Consider the following 20557-nt stretch of genomic DNA (forward strand, 5'->3'; position numbering starts at 1 on the left):
AGTCACAGAGACCTATATCGGCACAATTATCAGCTTGGTTTAGGGAATTGTGTGTTCTAATTTCTACTTGCAATCCTTGCATTTTGAGGGATTGGGGGTGACCTCCCCAGATCTTGCTCTCACCAAAGATAGGGAGAGGACATTCTCAAACCTTGATTTATTTCTGGCTGTAAAGCACTTTGACACCCTAGGGTGAAATTCACCTTCTTGAGAAAGGCCAGCACAAAGTTTACGACTAAGTGTACCTGAGTGGATCATAATACTTTTTGCTGAGTATTCATAGTGAAAATAATTTTGGCCTCGGTGCCATTTGCTTATATACATTTATAAAGTAAAAAACAGAGGAAAAGAAATACACCTTTGTGGATGAAAGAAAGTCACACTACCTCTCCGGTTGAACGCGAACAGGAAGACAAATGTGAGCTTAAGAAACAAGTTTTATTTATAAAGCAAATATTTTGGTCTGATGTTCAGTATCTCACCTGAAGAGGCAAGTAATCACACTTGGTATTTTTTGCACTGAAACACTCTGGTTTTTATCAAAACAGGCAAGTTGCAATCCAGCCTGAGAGAATTCTGCAACTTTTCTATAAATAGCATGTCTGATCAGAACTTATTCTGTAACAGCTTTAAACTAACTTGTTAAATCTGGAACCCTAAGGATTGGGGACCCTTAGACTTCAAAGGTCAACTCTCAGGGTTTCTTCTATAAAGGGATGAGGGCTTAAAAACATCAAAGAACTCAAGAATCCATTGCCAAGTCCCATCCTCTCTTTTATCTATTTGTCTGTTCCACTAGCATCATTTAGTGACAGGAAAGTAAAATCATAAATTAAAACCAATAACTTTGCAATCTCACAATCAGATTTTTTCCTGTTTTGATGTGTTTATTAACTTTGAGTAATATATTAATTTGGATGGGGTTTTTTACACACAACATTCTGACCTAGAAATGATGTAACTAGTAATTAAACCATTTATAAAATAATTTACCATCATCTGGATTTTTTTTCCAGATCTACTATTTTCCAATCAAGGGAGAACATAAAACAAAAAGACTCTTTCCCTAGTTCCAAGATCTAGTGGTATAATAGGAATACCTAGCACAGCTTTGACTATGCTACATCTAAACACTCAGGATAATTTTTAATATATTCAATATAGTTTACTGCTGATCCTATAAGACCCAGTACAAAATACTGTTTATCTCTTAGGGTCTTTTTTTCTTATATACTGTCAAGTCTACAACAAACCTGGCTGCAGCCACCTTGCTCATTCTAAATTGCCACACGAAAGGGTGTTGTGTGGATTATTTTTGCTCATCTAAACAATTCTGTGTCCTGTGGGAACCAAGGTCATTCTATTAGTTAGCTTAGATGGTTGGACATTTTGTTAGAAAGCCCACCAAACTATTCTACTGGGAAATGTAGCTGACTGCATAGCACTGGGATAGGAAGTTTGGCTTTGTAACTCTTTGGAGTGAATTTTAGACTTGGTTTCACTTTTCACCATGCCAATATTTTGTAGCCAATAAACACGTTCTTTGAGGAAACTCTAGCCTCAGAGTTCTGATTTAATTGGTTTTAGCATCTAAACCATGACATATACTATATATTGAAGCTGGGGACTTTACATTCAGGTTGGATGAAGCTGGTAGCGATTCTAAAGAGGTCACATCATTAGCAGTTTCTTTTTCCTGATGACCAAATGATTTAAAACTAATTTCTGATTTACATTGGATTCCAAAGATCACATGCAAACAGTGCTGAACTTATCATCAAATCACAAGATCATAGAATTGGAAAGGACCACAAAGGTCATTTAGTCCAGTATTCTATTCTCTGCAGGATCCATTGAAGCATTTTGTTTAGCCTACCTTTCCAGTAAAACAGAAAATAGGATCTCCTGAGGCAAACAATTCCGCTGCTGGAGAGCTCCTATTGTTAGGGTATTTGTCCTAATACTTAATTACGTACTTCCCTACAATTTCAACCTATTGTTTCTGGTTCTGTCCTATGGAGCAACTTTTTTAAAAATACTCCTTCTATATCAGGGGTCCCCAACCCCCAGTCCGTGGACTGGCAGCAGGCCACAGCATGTCAGAAACCAGTCCATGCAAACAAGCAAAGCCCCACACGTAGGATGCAGGCAGTACATGAAACCATGCCCCCTCCAGTCCACAGAAAAATCTCTCTGCAAAGAGCCAGTCCCTCGTGCTCAAAAGGTTGGGGACCTCTGTTCTATATTACTCCTTCTTCTATAGTCGTTCTGTAGCTATCTGAAGATTGCTTTTAAACTTCTTCCTCATTCTTCTCTTTTATAACTTTAACAAAGACAGTTTCTTCAACCATCCTTTATAGAACTTGTACCACTTCTCTGAATTTGCTACATTTTGTTGATGTCAGTTTTAGACTGTGGTGACCAGAACTAGATGCAATATTCCAAGGCAGAATAGGGTGAACAATTGCATCTTCTGGTTTGGAATCTGTTAATGGATCCTAAAAGATCCCCTGCCTTTTTACAAGCTGAATGGCCTAGCTGGCTCATGCCAGGACACCCAGATCCTTTTCATATGCATTATTACTAAGCCAGGTCTACCCACTCTATATTTGGGGCTTTCACTTTTTATTATGGTTTCTCATTCCAGTTTCCCATAATAATCAATCATTCTAGGAGCGTCTCCTGCATGGTAGAGGCCACCCTCAAAATTTCTTTTTCTTGAAATGTACTGTTACTCTTCCTCACCAGACAGAGTAGAAAAATGAAATAGTTGTACAATGGTTAAAAAAATAAAAAATAAAAAGCACCTCTCTATATCGACCTTTGGTGTTAGTTACGAAGGAATGGTAGCATTCTCTTCTCCCTGTTAGTGTCCTCCCTAGGAAGCAAAAGCATTCAGTTTCCCTGTTGTCATTCAGGAGTCATTATGAAACAGTTCTGAAGCAGTTCTGCTTGGTCTGTTCCTAGCCTTGGGTTCGTATTCCTGTCTCAAGCTAAAGGCACCATGGTACTGCTTCAAGGAGCAAGCAAGCAGAATGGAATGGGTTCTGTTGATGTTTTCTCTATTTGGTTTCCTCTCTGGGTGTCTCAGAAAGGACATCAAAGAGGACAAGGATAGACAGGGGCAATGGTGTTATGATAAATGTATATCCTTTAGGTGTTGTGTCCCTAACTGCCAAACAAATGATTGATATGCTAGGCATTGTGGCTGAGCTCTGCTCTCTCAACCAAAATTCCAAAAAGCTAATAATTGGCTGTCATGGGCTAGATGAGCCAGGTGTGGGAAGTCTATTTTGGTCTCCTTATTAGAAAGTTGTAGGAAATATTGAGCAGCTCCTCTGAAATAGTCAGCATTTCAGGATCTGCTAGGGTAAAAAGCTCACAAGGTGCTTGGAAATATTTCTAAAGATTTGTGGTGGAAAATGTTGTGGTGCGGAAGCACCAGAGGTTATATTGCTAATCTCAAGTTGCTTCCAATTGGCATGTTTGTCTCTATATGTTCATGTTCTATTTCCAAATTGTTGTTTTAGGGAATATTTCCCCCCCTCAGATACAGTATAATGAAAAACAACCTTTGACATGGTGCTGATATATATCCATGGATACTCTCTGAATTCCAAGGCTACTGTCTTTTTGGAGCCAAGGGAGACAATATTCCAAATGGAATACTTTAATAAAAGTATCAGTCTGGGATAAAAAATAAGACCGACAATCTATTTGTAGGTAGAAAATAACAGTTCTAACCAGGCATTTGACAATTTAGTAGAGACAAGTGACAACATCTATTCACAAAGTCAAATAAATACCTGCCATTCAACAAACTCCAGTATTCAAATCCAGGGAGTTAATAAAGTAAACCTGACCACTAAATGTTACCTTGGATGAAAAGGCAAGTCAGTAAAGAGATTCACAGTAACCAATACAGATTCAGTTACATAAACTGTTTCCATTAATATATCTAACTAGAAAACAGAAAGATTATCACATTATTTGAGAGATGGTATGTTTTCTCCTTCAATATGGAACCAACATTTGTTTATTTTCTAAAACAATTACTAACTGGCAAGAATTTATGTAGGTCAGAAGGTCGGCAGTTTGGCGGGTCGAATCCCGAGTGCCGCGTAACAGAGTGAGCACCTGTTACTCTTCCCAGCTTCTGCCAACCTAGCAGTTTGAAAGCACATAAAAATGCAAGTAGAAAAATAGGGACCACTCCAGTGGGAAAGTAACAGTGTTCCGTGCCCCTTTGGCATTTAGTCATGACCACGGAGATGTCCTCGGACAAGCGCTGGCTCTTCGGCTTTGAAATGGAGATGAGCACCAGCCCCTAGAGTTGGAAACAACTAGCACACATGTGCGGGGGAACCTTTACCTTTACCTTTTTTACCAGATTGCAAGAACATAAGCAAGTGGTCAGAAAAGAAGACCTGAAGTCATTGGTAGCCTCACATTGCAATAAACAAGGACATACATTCAATTTTGTAACTACTAAGATTGTTGGGTGAGCAGCCAGAGAAGTTATTGAAGCCTAGGAAACAGGTGCCTTGACAGTCAACAGGAGTGTTGATTTACCACCAGTTTATCAAGTACTTAGGAGGTGAGGGCTTGGCAGCACAAGGAAACAATAGCTAATGTCTTAATAACCAGCCATTAACACCCCAATCAACATCTAAAAAGCTACCCATGACAGACACCATATACTACCACACAGAGAATAGCCCAAAGCACACATTCTGCTAGAAAGAAGTTCCCTGAGGATGAGCTCCAGCACAAGTCTGAAAGCTCGGAAGACTAACCCTCTGGTCCCGATGACCAGCCCAGATTGGATCCCATAGTATTGATCCCGTCAATGCAGAACTTTCTTAGTTCATTCTGAAATATGAGACCATCTCTTGTCCAGCTCCTATTCAACAGTAGCAACATGAAATAAATAATATTAATAATTGCTTAAGTAGCTCAACTGGGTAGAAGCAATTTGGATGGACCAATTAGTGCTGCATTTAAATTCAATGGCTTGTAAGTTCCCAAAGTCTGTAGAGGAGCAGCAGCTGATAGGTTTTCCTCTGCCAATAAAGGGCAATGTAACAGATTGTGTATTTGTTCTGAACATTGGAGATGCTAGCTCAAACTCTCAGCTACGAGTTATCATGAATTCTAAATCACCATGTAGCACAATGTATATGAGTCTCTGTGTGTGTGTGTGTGTGTCTTTGTGTCTGTGTATGTCACTGGGAGTGTGTCCGTATAAATTTTGCTTGTTTTTGTCTGCCATCTGTAGACACTGCCTTTATTGTTTTACCTCCTGGGTGGTGATGACATGGAATATTCAAAAGCTTGTGTGGAAGTGTCAACAGTATAGCCTATACGGCAGCAGTGAAAGATGGATGTGATTATGGAAAGCCTCAAGCTTAGAAACAAGGGGACTAGAAGCAAAGCACTTGTAGGTTGAAGGGTTAGAAACTGACACGAGAAGGCTGCTTGGGAAGATTTGTTAAGAGCTGTGAAAGGAGGCAAGGCAAAAGGAGAGGAAAAAAAATACTGAAAGATGAAGGACGGAATGGAAAAGGAAAGGTGAAAGCATCATAAGGCAAACCTAAAAGGACAACGTATTCTTAGCAGAATAGAAAAAAAAAAAAGCTGATGACTGATGTGCTGATATATGTTTCAAAGAGGGGTGAATAATAAGTGTGAAGGATTATAGTGGATAACAAATAGGGGAGGAAAAAAAATGCAGCTACAAGAGAAATAGGAATTCTGAGAGAAACAGAATTCAGAGAGAGGATTAAGGGGAAAACAAATCAAACGGGCAAAGAATTAAGGGAAAATGTTGGCCCTCGACAATAAAAAGGTAAGTAATGGGTTTTTTGGAGAATAAAGACCAGGAACCAGAAAATGGGAAGGATGTTGGAAATTGTCTACGTATCGCTACATCAAGCAGCACATTAACCTCAAAGGTCACATGTTTGTGAAGTCTAAAACAAGGGGCGGCAGAGCCCAGCGGGGCTGGGACGCATGCTGTCTCTCACATACACTTTCCCCCCCTAAAACTACTCCTTTTTTCACACTTTCCTTTTTTTTTTAATGAAATCCCTTCTTTGTCTTACAAGCAGTAGATATTGATCGCCGGAGATCAAAATTGATCACTAGGCTTTTTCAAGTTCATAGGCTGAAGGCCACAGGAAATTAAGGGTCGCCTGGACTCCTGAGCTCTGGTTGTCTACCTCTTTTCAGAAATGTTAACCTCCTTGTTCTTCTTTAGCCTTCTTCCTTTTTGGTTAGTAAGATCACAATGTACCGAGAGAACAGTGATTCTCCTGTCATCTGTGGCAGGGAAAGTCTTGCCCCAGATCAATTCGGTTACAACAGACTTGTCTTTTTATTTATTTATTTTATTTTAATCCCATTTATATCCCGCCTTTCTCCGAAGACTCAGGGCGGCTTACAATTTTGTTCATATAATTACAGAAAACATATTCAAGGGAAATAATAAGCACTCCCAATTACTATTATCCTGCATATCTATGTGAGGGGAGGGATATGGACATAGGGTTTTTTTAAATTTTACTGTTAGATGTAACCTGAGATAGATGCCCCATGAAGACTGCATTAAGATCTTCAGAACTGACAAAGCAAGTGATTTAATTTGTTTGTAAATTTCAGGAACATCTCCCAAAGCACTTCACCCTTCATGCTATGACTGGGATAAGTGAAGTAAGATGAAGGACAAGGATAGAATTTCCTATGGCTATGAAAATTCTGTATAAAAGCTCTTCTTTTTTTGCAATCACATTAGTACTGTAGAAGCCCTTGAATGAAATGGCCTCTTATATACCACTGCATTTATTGGTATCACCATGTAGGATAATGATGAAGAGTGCAGAGAAAGAGACAGAAATAGAGGGGAAAAATAGCTGCCTTTTTTGCAACTTAATGTGTTGCTATAACAGGTTCCACTTCTGTGAAAAATACTAAGGGAAAGGATATGTGCTTCAATCATGAGGTGTCTTTAGCAATGGCAAGAGACCAGTTGACGCAGGCATGAGATTTCCCTTTCAAACTCCTGGAGCTTACAAAACTTAGCAAAAGTTTTCTTCTTAGTTATCCGCACTTAAAGGAAAACTAGTTGTCTGTTCTGAATTTAGTGCCAAATAATTTCAAGTAGGTATGTGCAATTAATTCAAATAGTCCAAGCTAAATTGGAAGCATGACAGGATACCTAGGGAAGACAAGATCTAGTTCCTATTAAACAAATACGTTAAAACTGCTACAAAACAACATGCAATTACCATTATTCTATAATTGCTAATTAATTGGCATTCATCAGTCTTTTAATTGCTGCCCCTCAGTACATGACGTACCTTATATACAAATAAACTAAGGTTTTAAACACTCAATACCAAGCTATGTTTGTGGAGTCGGAATCACACAATAAAATACAGTCACTTAAACAGCATCATTCATTTTTACTTCATTGTTGTTGTGTGACATAAGTAAAGTGCTTTGAGTTTTCCAGTCTTCGGCACCATCTTTCTTCTCTTGCCTTGCATTTCACCTGAAAACTTTCTCAGTTTCATTACTAGTTCCTATTACACAAAATGATTGTCCTGGGGAAATGAAATAGAACACTTCATTTTGTACTTTGCCGAGGAGACTGGGAAATATGAAGATTTAATATAATCTAATCAGAAGACGGTGTTGGGAAGAAGCCTATAGGGTTCTCTTCTGTTCTCTTCTATAATAGCTCTCGGCCACAGGAAAAAACCAAGATTATTTATTATTATTATTATTATTATTATTATTATTATTATTATTATTATTATTATTATTATTATTATCATCATCATCATCATCATCATCATCATCATCATCATCATCATTATTGTTTTAATAAACCTTTTTCCTGACATTTTGCAAACATTGCTTCTTTCACCTATTACTTTCTTTTCCTCTCATTTTCTCCTGTTCCATTTTTGTTCGAGGTCTCTGTGTTCTCCTTACTTTTATTGCAAATGACATCTGGTATGCTATTACTATTTCGTTCCTTCGTTTCCTTTGCTTTTGCTTTGCTGCCTCTTCTAGGTCAGGAAAGAAATACAGAACGCATGCTTGGCTGCTATTGTTCATTCTAATGTGAGATATATATTTTTTATATTTTTCCAAAAAGCATCTCTTCATTCTGAAAGTGCATTTCTTCAAAGGTTTTAATCAGACCTCACTAAGATTCTGCTTAGGACATTAAAAGAAAAGTAAGCCCATCTCTTACAGTGGGAACAGTTCAAAGGAAACCAGGATAACTTTTTACTTACATGAAGCCTCATCTGATTCGTCGGGACAGTCCGAGTCTCCATCACAGAGCCAATTCTGAGAGACGCAGGTCACACGATCATGACAAAGAAACTCTCCTATCTCACATATGTGGTCTGTAAACACAAGCAAAGTGAAAGAATGGAAATGATTAATGGATAATCAAAAAGAAGCAAGACGATTAATGAAACAAGAAACAGGCAATATAGTCTTTTCCCTTGATGAAATCCGAAACACCTGCCTGAAAACATCTGCATTTGTGATTTCACACAGATATGACACCTCCTCAGAAGCACCCTGTATTTATGCTCAAATTGTCCTATTTCATTGGATAGCATGCTCACTAATGCACAAATCAAATGTAGGCTACAGGGGAGAAAATACACAACTGTATCCTACAGTGGTCTCTCTCTCTCTCTCCTGCTAAATTTGCCCATTTCATTGAAGAATGAGCAGAGGTTCCCAAATCATCTCAGATTATGGTCCTCCAAGGGGATCCCAACACTTCAGGCCTCCCAAATAATTCACAAATACTTCAGTTTAAGTAGGAAAATATCCCTGTGGATTTGCTGTGGTTTGTCTACAATTTCTGAACTATGGAACCCCACAGTTCTTGGTAACGTCCTATAAGTGCTAATAAGTAATAACTTGGGGGGTGGGCATGGGGCAAACTCTTCAAACCTTTCACCATTTCAGAATCAGAAATAGAGATAGAGTAATGGCAGGACACACTAAATATTTTGAGCACCTCACTTCCATGCCACTTATTTTGTCACAAAAGCACCCCAAGCAAGACATTGCAATAGAATCTATGTTTACTGTAGGAATAGAAATTTATTTGTAGTACAAAAAGGAATGTGATGCCCATATTCTAGTTTTGATATGGCCAAAGTTATAATAGAGGCATCCCAAACAGATATCCCAAACAAGAAAGAGCAACAGTTGTGTACAATTTTATCCTTCAGGCACACTCAGAAGCAACCATGGCCATCAAATGAAACAGAAGCAAGTCACATTTTAAAAAGGGCAATTTAGACTGCAGCCTCCTTAGAAAAATTTAAAGTGAAAAAGCAACCCGCAAATAACACAGTAGATGGTTTATCCAATCCACCTTTTATTTGTCCTGTTAATCCAAATCCAAGCACATTTGAGGGTTTGGATTATCTATACACAGTTCCACCCTAGATTTTAGTTCAATGGATTTCAATTAGATTTATTCCTAATATCTTATTATAATATCTACTCAAATCATTCTAAGGAAAAAAATCACATTCTTAATCTGTTCTTCATGGAAAACATAGACCTAAAGTGTTGTAATATGAGCTGTCACTGCTGTGACTACTGCCTCTGGATGGCCTTGGGTTAGGCTGAAACAGGAAATAAGATTTGTCCCGTGTTTGGGGCCTAGCAAGGTATTCTAAATACTTAACAAACACTTAACACATATCTCCCTTGCTTCTCAGCTAACAAAGCGAGAAACATGCCACAAATGTGGGAATACCATGTTCTCCAAAGTGCAGTCCCAAAATAAACTTCTCCAGGAAAAAAAAAGTCAGGACCCAAGCAGATAAAATCAACCTACTCTGAAAGTATATATATATATATATATATATATATATATATATATATATATATATATATATATATATATATATATATATATATATATATATATACATATATATATATATATATATATATATATATATATATGTATGTATGTATGTATGTATGTATGTATGTATGTATGTATATGTATATGTATATGTATATGTATATGTATATGTATATGTATATGTATATGTATATATATGCTTTCAGAGTAGGTTGATTTTATCTGCTTGGGTCCTGACTTTTTTTTTTCCTGGAGAAGTTTATTTTGGGACTGCACTTTGGAGAACATGGTATTCCCACATTTGTGGCAGTTGATAGATACAGAATTCTTCCACTAGTGGTCAACTGGGGAGTTCAGTATTCAGCACTAGTTTGCCACTGTGGGGTGGCAGGATCATCCTCCATCATCCAGGCATCTTAGGAGGAAGACATTCTACCACCCTTGGGAATATTAATGTAAACTGATGCCTGACACCTATCAAGACCAACATCTGGCCTTGTAATCTAAACTTGTAAAAAACAACAAAAGCAGCATGTCCTTTACAAAGTCAGGAAGACTTTGATTTATTATGCCTTCTCTGTTATGTTGCTTGCCCTGTGGAATAATCTCACCCCTGCAATATGGCTAGCCTGACCCCATTAACCTTTGGGAAGGCTTTGAGGACCTGGATGTTCTCTTAAGCATTGGGGCCAAGAAGGCGATGGCCTCATCCTGACAGAATTAATATATGGAGGGCATACTGGTTGTGTGTGCAGTTTTGTAGTGATTGGTTTAATGAGTTTATTATATTGGGGGTGGGGGTTTGGTCATATACCAACAGGAATCAAATTTCTGAAGAGGGGGTAACTACAAAAATCCTTTTAATTATCATGGTAAATCCCATTGTCAATCACTGGATTTGACATGTTTGTCCATCTATTGGGTCCTTCCCTAGGAGCTGGGATAGGCACATGTTGTTGTCTGATGTTGTCTCATTGCAAGATGTAAGCTGTTCCAAGTAAAGCTGCCTTTTGCATTTGGTTGATGGCAATTTTGTCAGTGTGGTTTATGGCATTGTCAGCCAGATGTTCAGACTGTATTTAACATTTTATCCAACTATCAAGTCTTTCCTAAGGACGTTTGTTGGTCTTAAAGGTATCATCACAGGATGTAAGCTATAGTTAATGTTATTATTATCAATATTATTATTGATCATCACAGAGTCAGTGAGATGTTCAGACTGGATTTGGCACTTTTGTCCACCTATCGAGTCCTTACCAAGGACCCGGGATAGGCAGATGTGGATGTTTGATTGTATGGAAGCAGTTCCTAGTAAGGCCGCCTTTTGCAATTGACTAATGGTGAATTTGTCAATGCCAATGATGTTCAAGTGGTGCTCCAGTTGTTTTGGGATTGCACCCAAGGCACCTATTACTATTGGTACTACCCTTGCTTGCCTCTGCCACAGTCTTTCTATTTTTATTTGTAGGTCTTTGTATTTTGTTATCTTCTCTAGTTCTTTCTCGTCTATTCTGCTGTCTCCAGGCACTGCCACATCCACTATCCAGACTTATTTGTCTTTCTTACAGACAATTGTTAAGTCCGGGGTTTTATGTTGCAGGTGCTTGTCTGTTTGAATTCTGAAGTCCAAGAGCAGTTTAACTTTATCATTTTCTATGACTTTCTCTATTTTATGATCCCACCAGTTCTTGCTTACAGGCAAATGATATTTCTTTCAGATTTTCCATCATCATCATCAACATCATCATCCATATTGTTATTATTATTATTATTATTATTATTATTATTATTATTATTATTATTATTACTATTATTATTATTATTATTAATTATTATTATTATTATTATTATTATTTCTGTTGCTATAATTTCTGGTGGTGACAGGATTGCTTTGTTGTTGTTTTTGCAGAGTTATCAGTTTAAAAAAAGCTCCTTTGGGATATTGAACATGCTCTGGAGCTCATATATGTGACAAATTATATGTGATATAGGTTTAATTTCTTCCTAAATGTCCCTCAGTAGATTTCTGAGTCATCAGTTTGAGTTCAGTGGGTCTCGCTCCCTAGGAAATGAGTTTAGGATTATAAACAGAGAAAGTTAAACAGTTTAATAAACGATTGTGAAATACATTGAAATTAATTGGCATTTGCAGCAACACTGTACAACTGCTACAATTGCAAGGCATATTTCTGGAATATATACTAAAAGACTCTCCAGTTTAAAGAACTGTTTTATCTATCTAGCCTATCTGGATTAGTGTTTTTTTTTTAAATGTGAAATGTAATATTACAACTGTTGCAGCACCTTAAGGAATAATGGTTGTCATATTATTATGAGCACTAATATTGTTGTCTCCTCATGTAGATACACTCTTTCCAGAAGGAACAAACACATTTCTCAAAATTATGTTTCAAGAGCACAGAAAAATAATTTCAAGAAAAATTATGATCTCTTGTAGCCTTATTAGTTGATTAGAAAAATAATCCTAATGAATATGAAATAGGCAAAATCATGATCTACATTGGTGTTCGCAAAATTGCTTTTGTTTTCTATAACAGTGGATTTTAAAATTAGCATCCCTTGTCGATTATAATTTACAGTCTATTCTAAAATGTCATTTTTCATATCAACTGCATACTGATGCACACTTAGGATCGCCTCACAAGGGGCCTAAATTTAGTCTCCCTCATATCTCTAATGCATCTACTGGCTTCAACTCTGCATACAGATAGGCTGCTTAAGTTCTATTGATTTTAATGGAATTGATGCATCCAAACTGTGTGGGATTTCATCTGCAATTTTTCATCAACACTTCTTGGTTCCCAGTCTCTGGTCATCCTTCAGCAATCTTTATGGTTCCAGTATGAGAGTTAGTTCTCAGAGTCAGTATTAAACAAGATAAGAACAAATATGACCTTTATGAAAACAAAGGACTGATGAATGTGCCCAACCGGCTCAAAAGAGGAGGCCAAATAGTACCTTACATAGGGTAAGAAGGATAACAAATGCAAGAGTCTGATTGCTTTTAGAAATAGAGTTAGTCCTAGAATCAAAGCAGTTGCTGAACTTATTATAATCAACTTCAATAACTATTTCTTATCCTAACTTCTTGGACTTTCTTGTGAGTGGTTCTAGACCTACTTAATAGGTAGGACATAGCTACATTAATAATAATAAACCTTTATTGTCAAAGTACAACATGTGTACATTGAGTACATTGAGTACATTGAGTACAATGTACATGTGTACATTGAGATTAGCTGAGCCTCCCCCCGTGCTCTCTCCCCCCAACACACAGTGACAACAAACCACACTATGTGAACCAACTACACCACACACCGGTCTCCCAAGTCAATTCTGCATAAGATTATGTCCCATTTAAAAGCCTAACAGCCCACGGATAAAAGCTATTTTTCAGCCCGTTGGTACGGCTGGCTATATTCCTATATCTCCTACCAGATAGGGCAGGTTCCTCCTTTTTTCTCCGGAAGTCTAACAGCATCTCTTTCATCTTGCCGATGTTTAGGTGCACGTTGTTGTTACTACACCATATGGATAGTTTTTGTACCTCCACCCTATATGCTGTCTCATCCCCACCTGTAATAAGACCCACCACAGTTGTATCATCTGCGAACTTGATTAACGCAGTGGATGGGTCAGATGATACACAATCATAACAAGTTTGTGCTTGATGCTCTCTGAACCTGGTTGATTTCTCGCAGATGTTTCATTACCCAAACTAGGTAACATCTTCTGTGCCTTCAGCAACGAAACAACCATGCTCAGAGAGCACCAAGGTCCCCACAGGTCTGTGTCTACGTAGAACATCCATCAGAAGCTGTGATTGTATATAAAGGATGACACATGCATCATTTCATTCTGCAAAGAATAAAACATTGTAGTTCTATTGTGACATCTGACACAAGTGCATTATTTACATCATTTGTGTCATGTCATCATTTCCCCCTCTATGTAGATGTCCATGTTTATATTCCAGCAATGCATCATGGAGCAGAATGGGGTATTTGGATCAAAATTATGTCATTGGTAATCAACCCGAACCCTACAACTGCAATTCTATCTATGTTATGGCCAAGTGGCAATAGGTGAAATCTAGAAGGGCATTAATATAATTGTACTTTTGCAATTTCTGGATTATTGCATTCCTTCATCCATTTAATTCTTCTTTTTCCTTAGTCTGTTCTGCCTAAAATAGTGTTAACCTATGCAAATAATTAGGACTCCCTAAACCAAGAAGGGCTTGCAAATTTTACCTGTTTTTTTTAATTTTCCAAAAGTACGTTTATCTATTCAGAAAATGTCTGTTAATAGGAAAATAAGGGCACGATTGTAAGACAGGTGGCAGCCGTTGTCTGTGTATAAATGTGAACAATATTCTTTGAAGACATCCAGTTAAACCCCAAATGAACTTAAAGCTTAATGGTTGTTTGTCTTTAGTCTCTTTGAGGTCAAAAATATGCCCCAAGTTTGTAAGCTGGATGAATGTAAATTAAGAAAAAAAGGTCAATAGGTCTTTTTAATGGACAAAAAAGAGAAATTTTAACTAAGTACTTTTTCAGAATTTGCATGTGCTTATGCTGACAATTTTAGTATAAACTAACTATTGCAATAGTTGAATAAACTGGAGCTGTTCTTCTAGTCTTTTAAAATTGCTCATTCTCTCTTTTACTGCACACTCCATTTTCCCTGCCAAGGATGAGAGGTCCAGCTAATTTTTAAATTGTTTGTATCCTCTGCCTTTTCAAATGTTTCCATCATTATTCTATCAGATTCTCTGATCAAGGGTGTTCAATTTTGGCAATCTCAAGGCTTGTGGACTTCAACTCCCAGAATTCCCCAGTCATCCACGCCTTGCAAGAGAATTCTGGAAGTTGAAATCCACAACTCTTAAAGTTGTCAAGGTTGGACATTCCTGATCTGAATAATTTGTCTGCATCTGTTCAATAATCTGAACTGCATCTGCTCAAAGAACCCAGAGACATCCCCCCATATCAAAATTCCCATATTCTAGTGGTTTGGAAAGTAAACAAAACACAAATAGCATGGCACTTTATCTCTTCATGTATCAAATGCACATGTGTGAAATGCATTTCTTAATATCTCTTTGGAAATCTAAAAGAAGGTGATCATCATTCCACTGAGAGTTAGTGAGATAGGTTGCCTGGCCCTCACATTCCATATTACAGTCTGCAATTGGGGAAGGCAGAGTTAAAAACTCTTAGATGAATTAGAGAATTAGACAACAAATTAGACAATTATGACTTATTGTAAGCTTAAGCACACTAGAAAAAATATGACTATTTTCTAAAACATTTCAGTCCTATTTCTCCATCAATTTATGAATGTTTACCAAAAAGCCCACATGAACACCTACGTTTTCATGCAATATTTTCTAATGTGCTCATATAGATTATCCTTCTATATTTCTGAATTACAAGACTGAATGGTTATCTCTGAAGCCTCTAATTGTCCATGAAGAGCAGGAAGACATCTTTACTTATAAATATATACTTTACTTATAAGCGCCACAAAGATTATCCTCAAATGATGTCTTGTGAAAGGGCAGAAGTACATAAACCCCAAAGAAGAAAAAACAGCAGATATTTAACAACAGTGAAATATTTCAAGCTAAGTTTAGAACAGAACAGAACAGAACAGAGCTGGAAGGGACCTTGGAGGCCTTCTAGTCTAGTCCCCTGCTCAAGCAAGAGAACCTATACCATCTCAGACAAGTGACTGTCTAGCCTTTAAAAAAAAACTCCAGTGATGGAGGGCCCACAATTTCTGGAGGCAAGCTGTTCCACTAATTAATTGTCCTGTCTGTCAGGAAGTTTCTCCTTAATTCCAGGTTGCTTCCCTCTTTGATCAGTTTCCAACCGTTGTTTCTTGTCCTGCCCAGAACAAACTTTCTCCCAACAGGAGAGAATATCAGTAGCTTAGGGTTGAACTTGGTGCTCTCTGAGCATGGTTGTTTGCTTGCAGGCATTTCATTACCCAATTAGGTAACATCATCAGCACACATCAATGAGCTAGTATCGATGATGTCACCTAGCTGGGCAATGAAACGTCTCCAAATAAACAACCAAGCTCAGAGAGCATCAAGGACTCCACATGCTTTCTTCTCATTAATTAGCAAGAAATTCCAACCAGTACTGAAGAAACTTTAGGAGAGAGGCAGATGGGAGACATACTTAGTAAGAGATTCAAGGATAAACTGTGGAGGCTTCTTAGAAGAAACAACCCTCAATTATTTCTGAGCCTGTCTAAGTCTATGTTTTCTTTACTGGCTTCTGAAAAGAAAACATTAGAAGAAAATCCATACAGTGTTTTATCCTAAAGGGTTCAGATTCTGCTTTTTTTTTAAAAAAAAACAACAACTAGCAGATATATTAAACAAAGATTAGAAGCCGTGTTACAGTATATTTTGAAATTGCTACTTACAAGGGTGTAATAGTTAAGATACTGGGGTTAGCAGCAGAAAAACACCAAGTTCTAGCCCTCCCTTCAGCACACAAGCCAGGTGGGTATCCCTGGGTCAGCCCCGTTTCTCAAATCAGTTCAGTATCAGGCTGTGACGCAGGCTTTTCTCATTTTTCCCCCCAATCCCTTCATCATATCATGCACTGATAGCTTTGCCACATCAATTGCAGCCAATGCATGCAAAGAAACCAAACCCTGTCAACAAGCAGGACAAACTCCAAGAAAAAAAACAACAACACCAGAACAAAACTGCTATTTGTGATCGTGTTTAACAAACAAAAGTCCCCGTGTCATTCTTTCTGATGTAACCATAAAGGCAAATCCGTTGTGCATAAAGATTTTATGACTAGCCTGTTTTACTGGTAGTGGAATTAGAATACCAAAAGAGAACCCTCCGGTTGTCCAATGACCGCTTGTTCATTTGTGGCCAAATCTTTTAAGGCATTTTATCTTACAGGATCCTTTTAAAAAATTCACTAAAATAGGGCTTGGGGCTGTCAGATGGGAAGGAGTTGGACTGCAACCGGACAATCAGACTGATGGTTCTTGAACCTTTTTTTTCTGCTCTCTTCCCTGGTTGTTTTTTTTTTTCATTGTTCCCCAGATCTTTCCCCATATCTAAGGCTGAGAGGGATAATTAAAAAGTGAAAAGGAAAGTTGAACAGGCCTTACCTGTGCTATCACTTGACTCCTAGTAATAAACCTACTGGCCATATTTCACTTTACTAATGGCAGCTGAGAGACTGATGGTGCACCAGATACATATACTTTATCAAACAGACTTTACCCCAAACCTCACAGAAACTATGCATTTTACTTTTAGATACATTTTCATCCATAAGATAATTTATCTTCCATATCCTGATGGATTATCTGCAATGACCTTGTCCTATTTTTTCTTAACCAAGATAGCTCAATAGCATTACAACTTCTTACAGGATATATGTTTCATAAACATGCTTTTTTCCAGCCTCCAAGAGACTTTTTTTAAAAAAAATAATAATAATTAGCAAGAACAGTGTTTGAAAAGTGAAAGAGTAATGCATTCTTCCTTTTACAGTACCAAATATACATTTGGGGAGAGAGTGTATCCACCGTGAGCCAGGTACTCTAGACTATAATACACTGATTTATCTGCTATTTCTGATATACCAGCATCTCCAAATTCTCCAAATGTATGTAGCATAAACTTTCTGTTTTTAAACAACCCAATCCAAAGAAAGTGCTGCTGTTTGAAGGAAATGCCTAATGTGATTTGCTGAAAAGGATTCTAGACACAGTCTATTTCACAGAGTATTAGCCAGGCATATGCACTGAAAGGGGGAAAATAAAATCCTAAGCAATGTAGATTTGCAATGATCATGAAAGAGGAAAAAAGAGCAACTTTATGTATCTTTATATATCATACTTTTATACATCTAAGAGCACTTCAAATATATCTCAATGATGGTTCACATTTTTCCAACGCAGAGCGTAGGGCCTTTCTGAAAAGGTCCAACTTCTGCACAGTTCAAGAGTTCACATGATTTTTTTCTTATTTGAAACAGTAAAATTTAAAAAAAAACACAGTTGGATGCAAATACAGGTAGTCCTCGACTTACGACCACATCGAGCCCAATCGTTAAGTGACCCACTTTATGGTCTTTCTTGCCACAATTGTTAGATGAGTCACTGCATTTGTTAAGTTAGTAACATGGTGGTTAAGGGAATCTGGTTTCCCCACTGCCTGTCAGAAGGTGGCAAAATGTGATCACATAACCTCTGCAACCGTCATTAACAGGAGCCAGTTATCACATGCACGGGTAGACAACACTCCTGCTGGAGCTGCTAACCAGCTGAGTACTGTCCATGTGTTTGAGGATGCAGACCCTCACAGTTTGAGCCGGCTTTCAAAGCAGCCGTGCAAGTGTTTCAAAGGACACAGTTGATTTTAATACTTGGGAGGGAAGTATTTCGTTCCTGCGAATACACTTCGCAGAACACCACTTTCAAATGCTTTGTCTGACACTCATTCTTATAAATCATTTACATAACGTTTTAAAGTACAATGATTTTTACACCCTCTGTTTCCCCGTGTTTTTTTTAAAAAAACAGTCCACAAAAGTTGGTCAAGTAGGTCAACATTATTTCTACTTTGGAAATGAGATAATGGGGCAAGCAGTGAACAGCTAAGCAAAGGTTTAAAGTTTTGTTGTTGTTTTTTCTCTCAGCACGAAGCCTGGGCCTTTGTTCTGTTCCCTGGGTTGCTGTCTTGGATTTTGGGATTTGCGGTAATCACTAGTAATCACTAGTATCTGCAAAATTGGACTTTTGTGCGATGTAATCCACAGTGCTTCTAATCACTGTAGATTTGCTGTTCCTCCTAATAGAGTGTCACGTGTTGCTGTGTTCATTGTGCAACCAATTTAAACTTTGGATTGTTGTTGACTTCAGTTGTAGAAATTTATCTACTGTTGTTCTATTTTCTCCAATGTGTTGTTAAATCATTAACACTGGCTCATTGTTAAGCTGTAACAGAGCTGCTGATCTCAGTGACACAGTTATGTGATTCAGATCAACAACTCTCTTATGGCTTAACAACGAGCTAGAAATAATAATAGGAAAAGGTTGTTGTATATAATATAATACCACTTTACAATGCCTTGGTAAGGCCACACCTAGAATACTGCATCCAGTTTTGGTCACCAAGATGTAAAAAAGATGTTGAGACTCTAGAAAGTTTACAGAGAAGAGCAACAAAGATGATTGGGGGACTGGAGGCTAAAACATATAGGGAACGGTTGCTGGAATTGGGTATGTGTAGTTTAACAAAGAGAAGGGTGAGGGGTGACATGATGGCAGTGTACCAATATCTCAGGGGCTGCCACAAAGAAGAGGGAGTCAAGCTATTCTCCAAAGCACCTGAAAGCAGGACAAGAAGCAACGGATGGAAACTAGTCAAGGAGAGAAGCAACCCAGTATTAAGGAGAAACTTCCTGACAGTTAGAACAACTAACCAGTGGAGCAACCTGTCTCTGGTGAATGCTCCAACACTGTAAGTTTTTAAGAAGAGACTGGACAGCCATTTGTCTGAAATGGTATAGGGTTTCCTGCCTTAGCAGGGGGTTGGACTAGATGACCTCTAAGGTCCCTTCCAACTTCTTCTTCTTCTTCTTCTTCTTCTTCTTCTTCTTCTTCTTCTTCTTCTTCTTCTTCTTCTTCTTCTTCTTCTTCTTCTTCTTATTATTATTATTATTATTATTATTATTATTATTATTATTATTATTATTATTATTACATTGCTTTATATACATTTTGCTTTATATACATTATTTTAAATATTTATTGACCTCATAACTTGCAGCAAACTGTTGTCATGTGTTGATTACCTATTGCAATTATGTTGCCATCTCAGTTTCTGTTCTTCATATTGGACAGGATATATTGGTAGATTTTTATGAGCATAGAACACACCAATCATATAATTGGTACACATTTTTGTGTTCAACCAATCATGCCATTTTCTCTTAGGATCAGTCCCCCAAATATCTATTCTAGTCCATTTGTTTACTTCAAATACAGCTAAAACTTTATTAAGAGAACTGATCTACTACCTCTCCTAGTTTGGAAAGATGGCAAGTAAGCTTTTTTTTTAAAAGAGCTTTTGCTACAAACAAGCTCATCTCTTTCAATCGTATTGATATGTGCTGTTTTCATTTCCTTTAAGTGGAAATTTATCGTTAACTTCTTCCATTCCATTCCCCCCTCAAAACGTCTTAAATTAGACAACAACTATGGGATTTTCAGGTTATTTCCCATTCAATTGGTAACTAACTCTAACTCTGCTTAGCCTTTCTGAGGTGGGTTATGGTACTTCTCACCTAGAAGGTTTTGTTTTCTAGACCAGGGGTTCCCAATCTTGGCAACTTTAAGACCTATGGACTCCCAGAATTCCCCACCCAGCATGAAGTCCACAGGTTCTTAAGTTGCCAAGATTGGCAACTCCTGGTTTAGACCATCCTATGAAATGGAACACCCTGTTTCAGATGTGGAACATCACACATTTCACAAGATTCCTTTCCTTAGTAGGCAACAATGATCCCTTATATCAAATCTGCAAAGCTTACAGCTGGTCCCCACAGGGAGATCTGGAATCAG

General features: G+C 37.7%; 1 protein-coding gene across 1 annotated transcript in view; it reads right to left on the reverse strand.

The window, feature by feature from the left end:
* The window catches only part of LRP1B (LDL receptor related protein 1B), a gene marked incomplete at both ends in the record, with an annotated part of 936568 nt that overhangs the window by 659914 nt on the left and 256097 nt on the right, over nucleotides 1–20557 (reverse strand). The window contains 1 exon segment of the mRNA XM_083348746.1: nucleotides 8307–8420. Within this exon segment, the coding sequence (XP_083204872.1) occupies nucleotides 8307–8420 (114 nt within the window).

This window comes from Vipera ursinii, assembly GCF_947247035.1.
Source record: "Vipera ursinii genome assembly, chromosome: 1".
NCBI classification, from domain to species: domain Eukaryota; kingdom Metazoa; phylum Chordata; class Lepidosauria; order Squamata; family Viperidae; genus Vipera; species Vipera ursinii.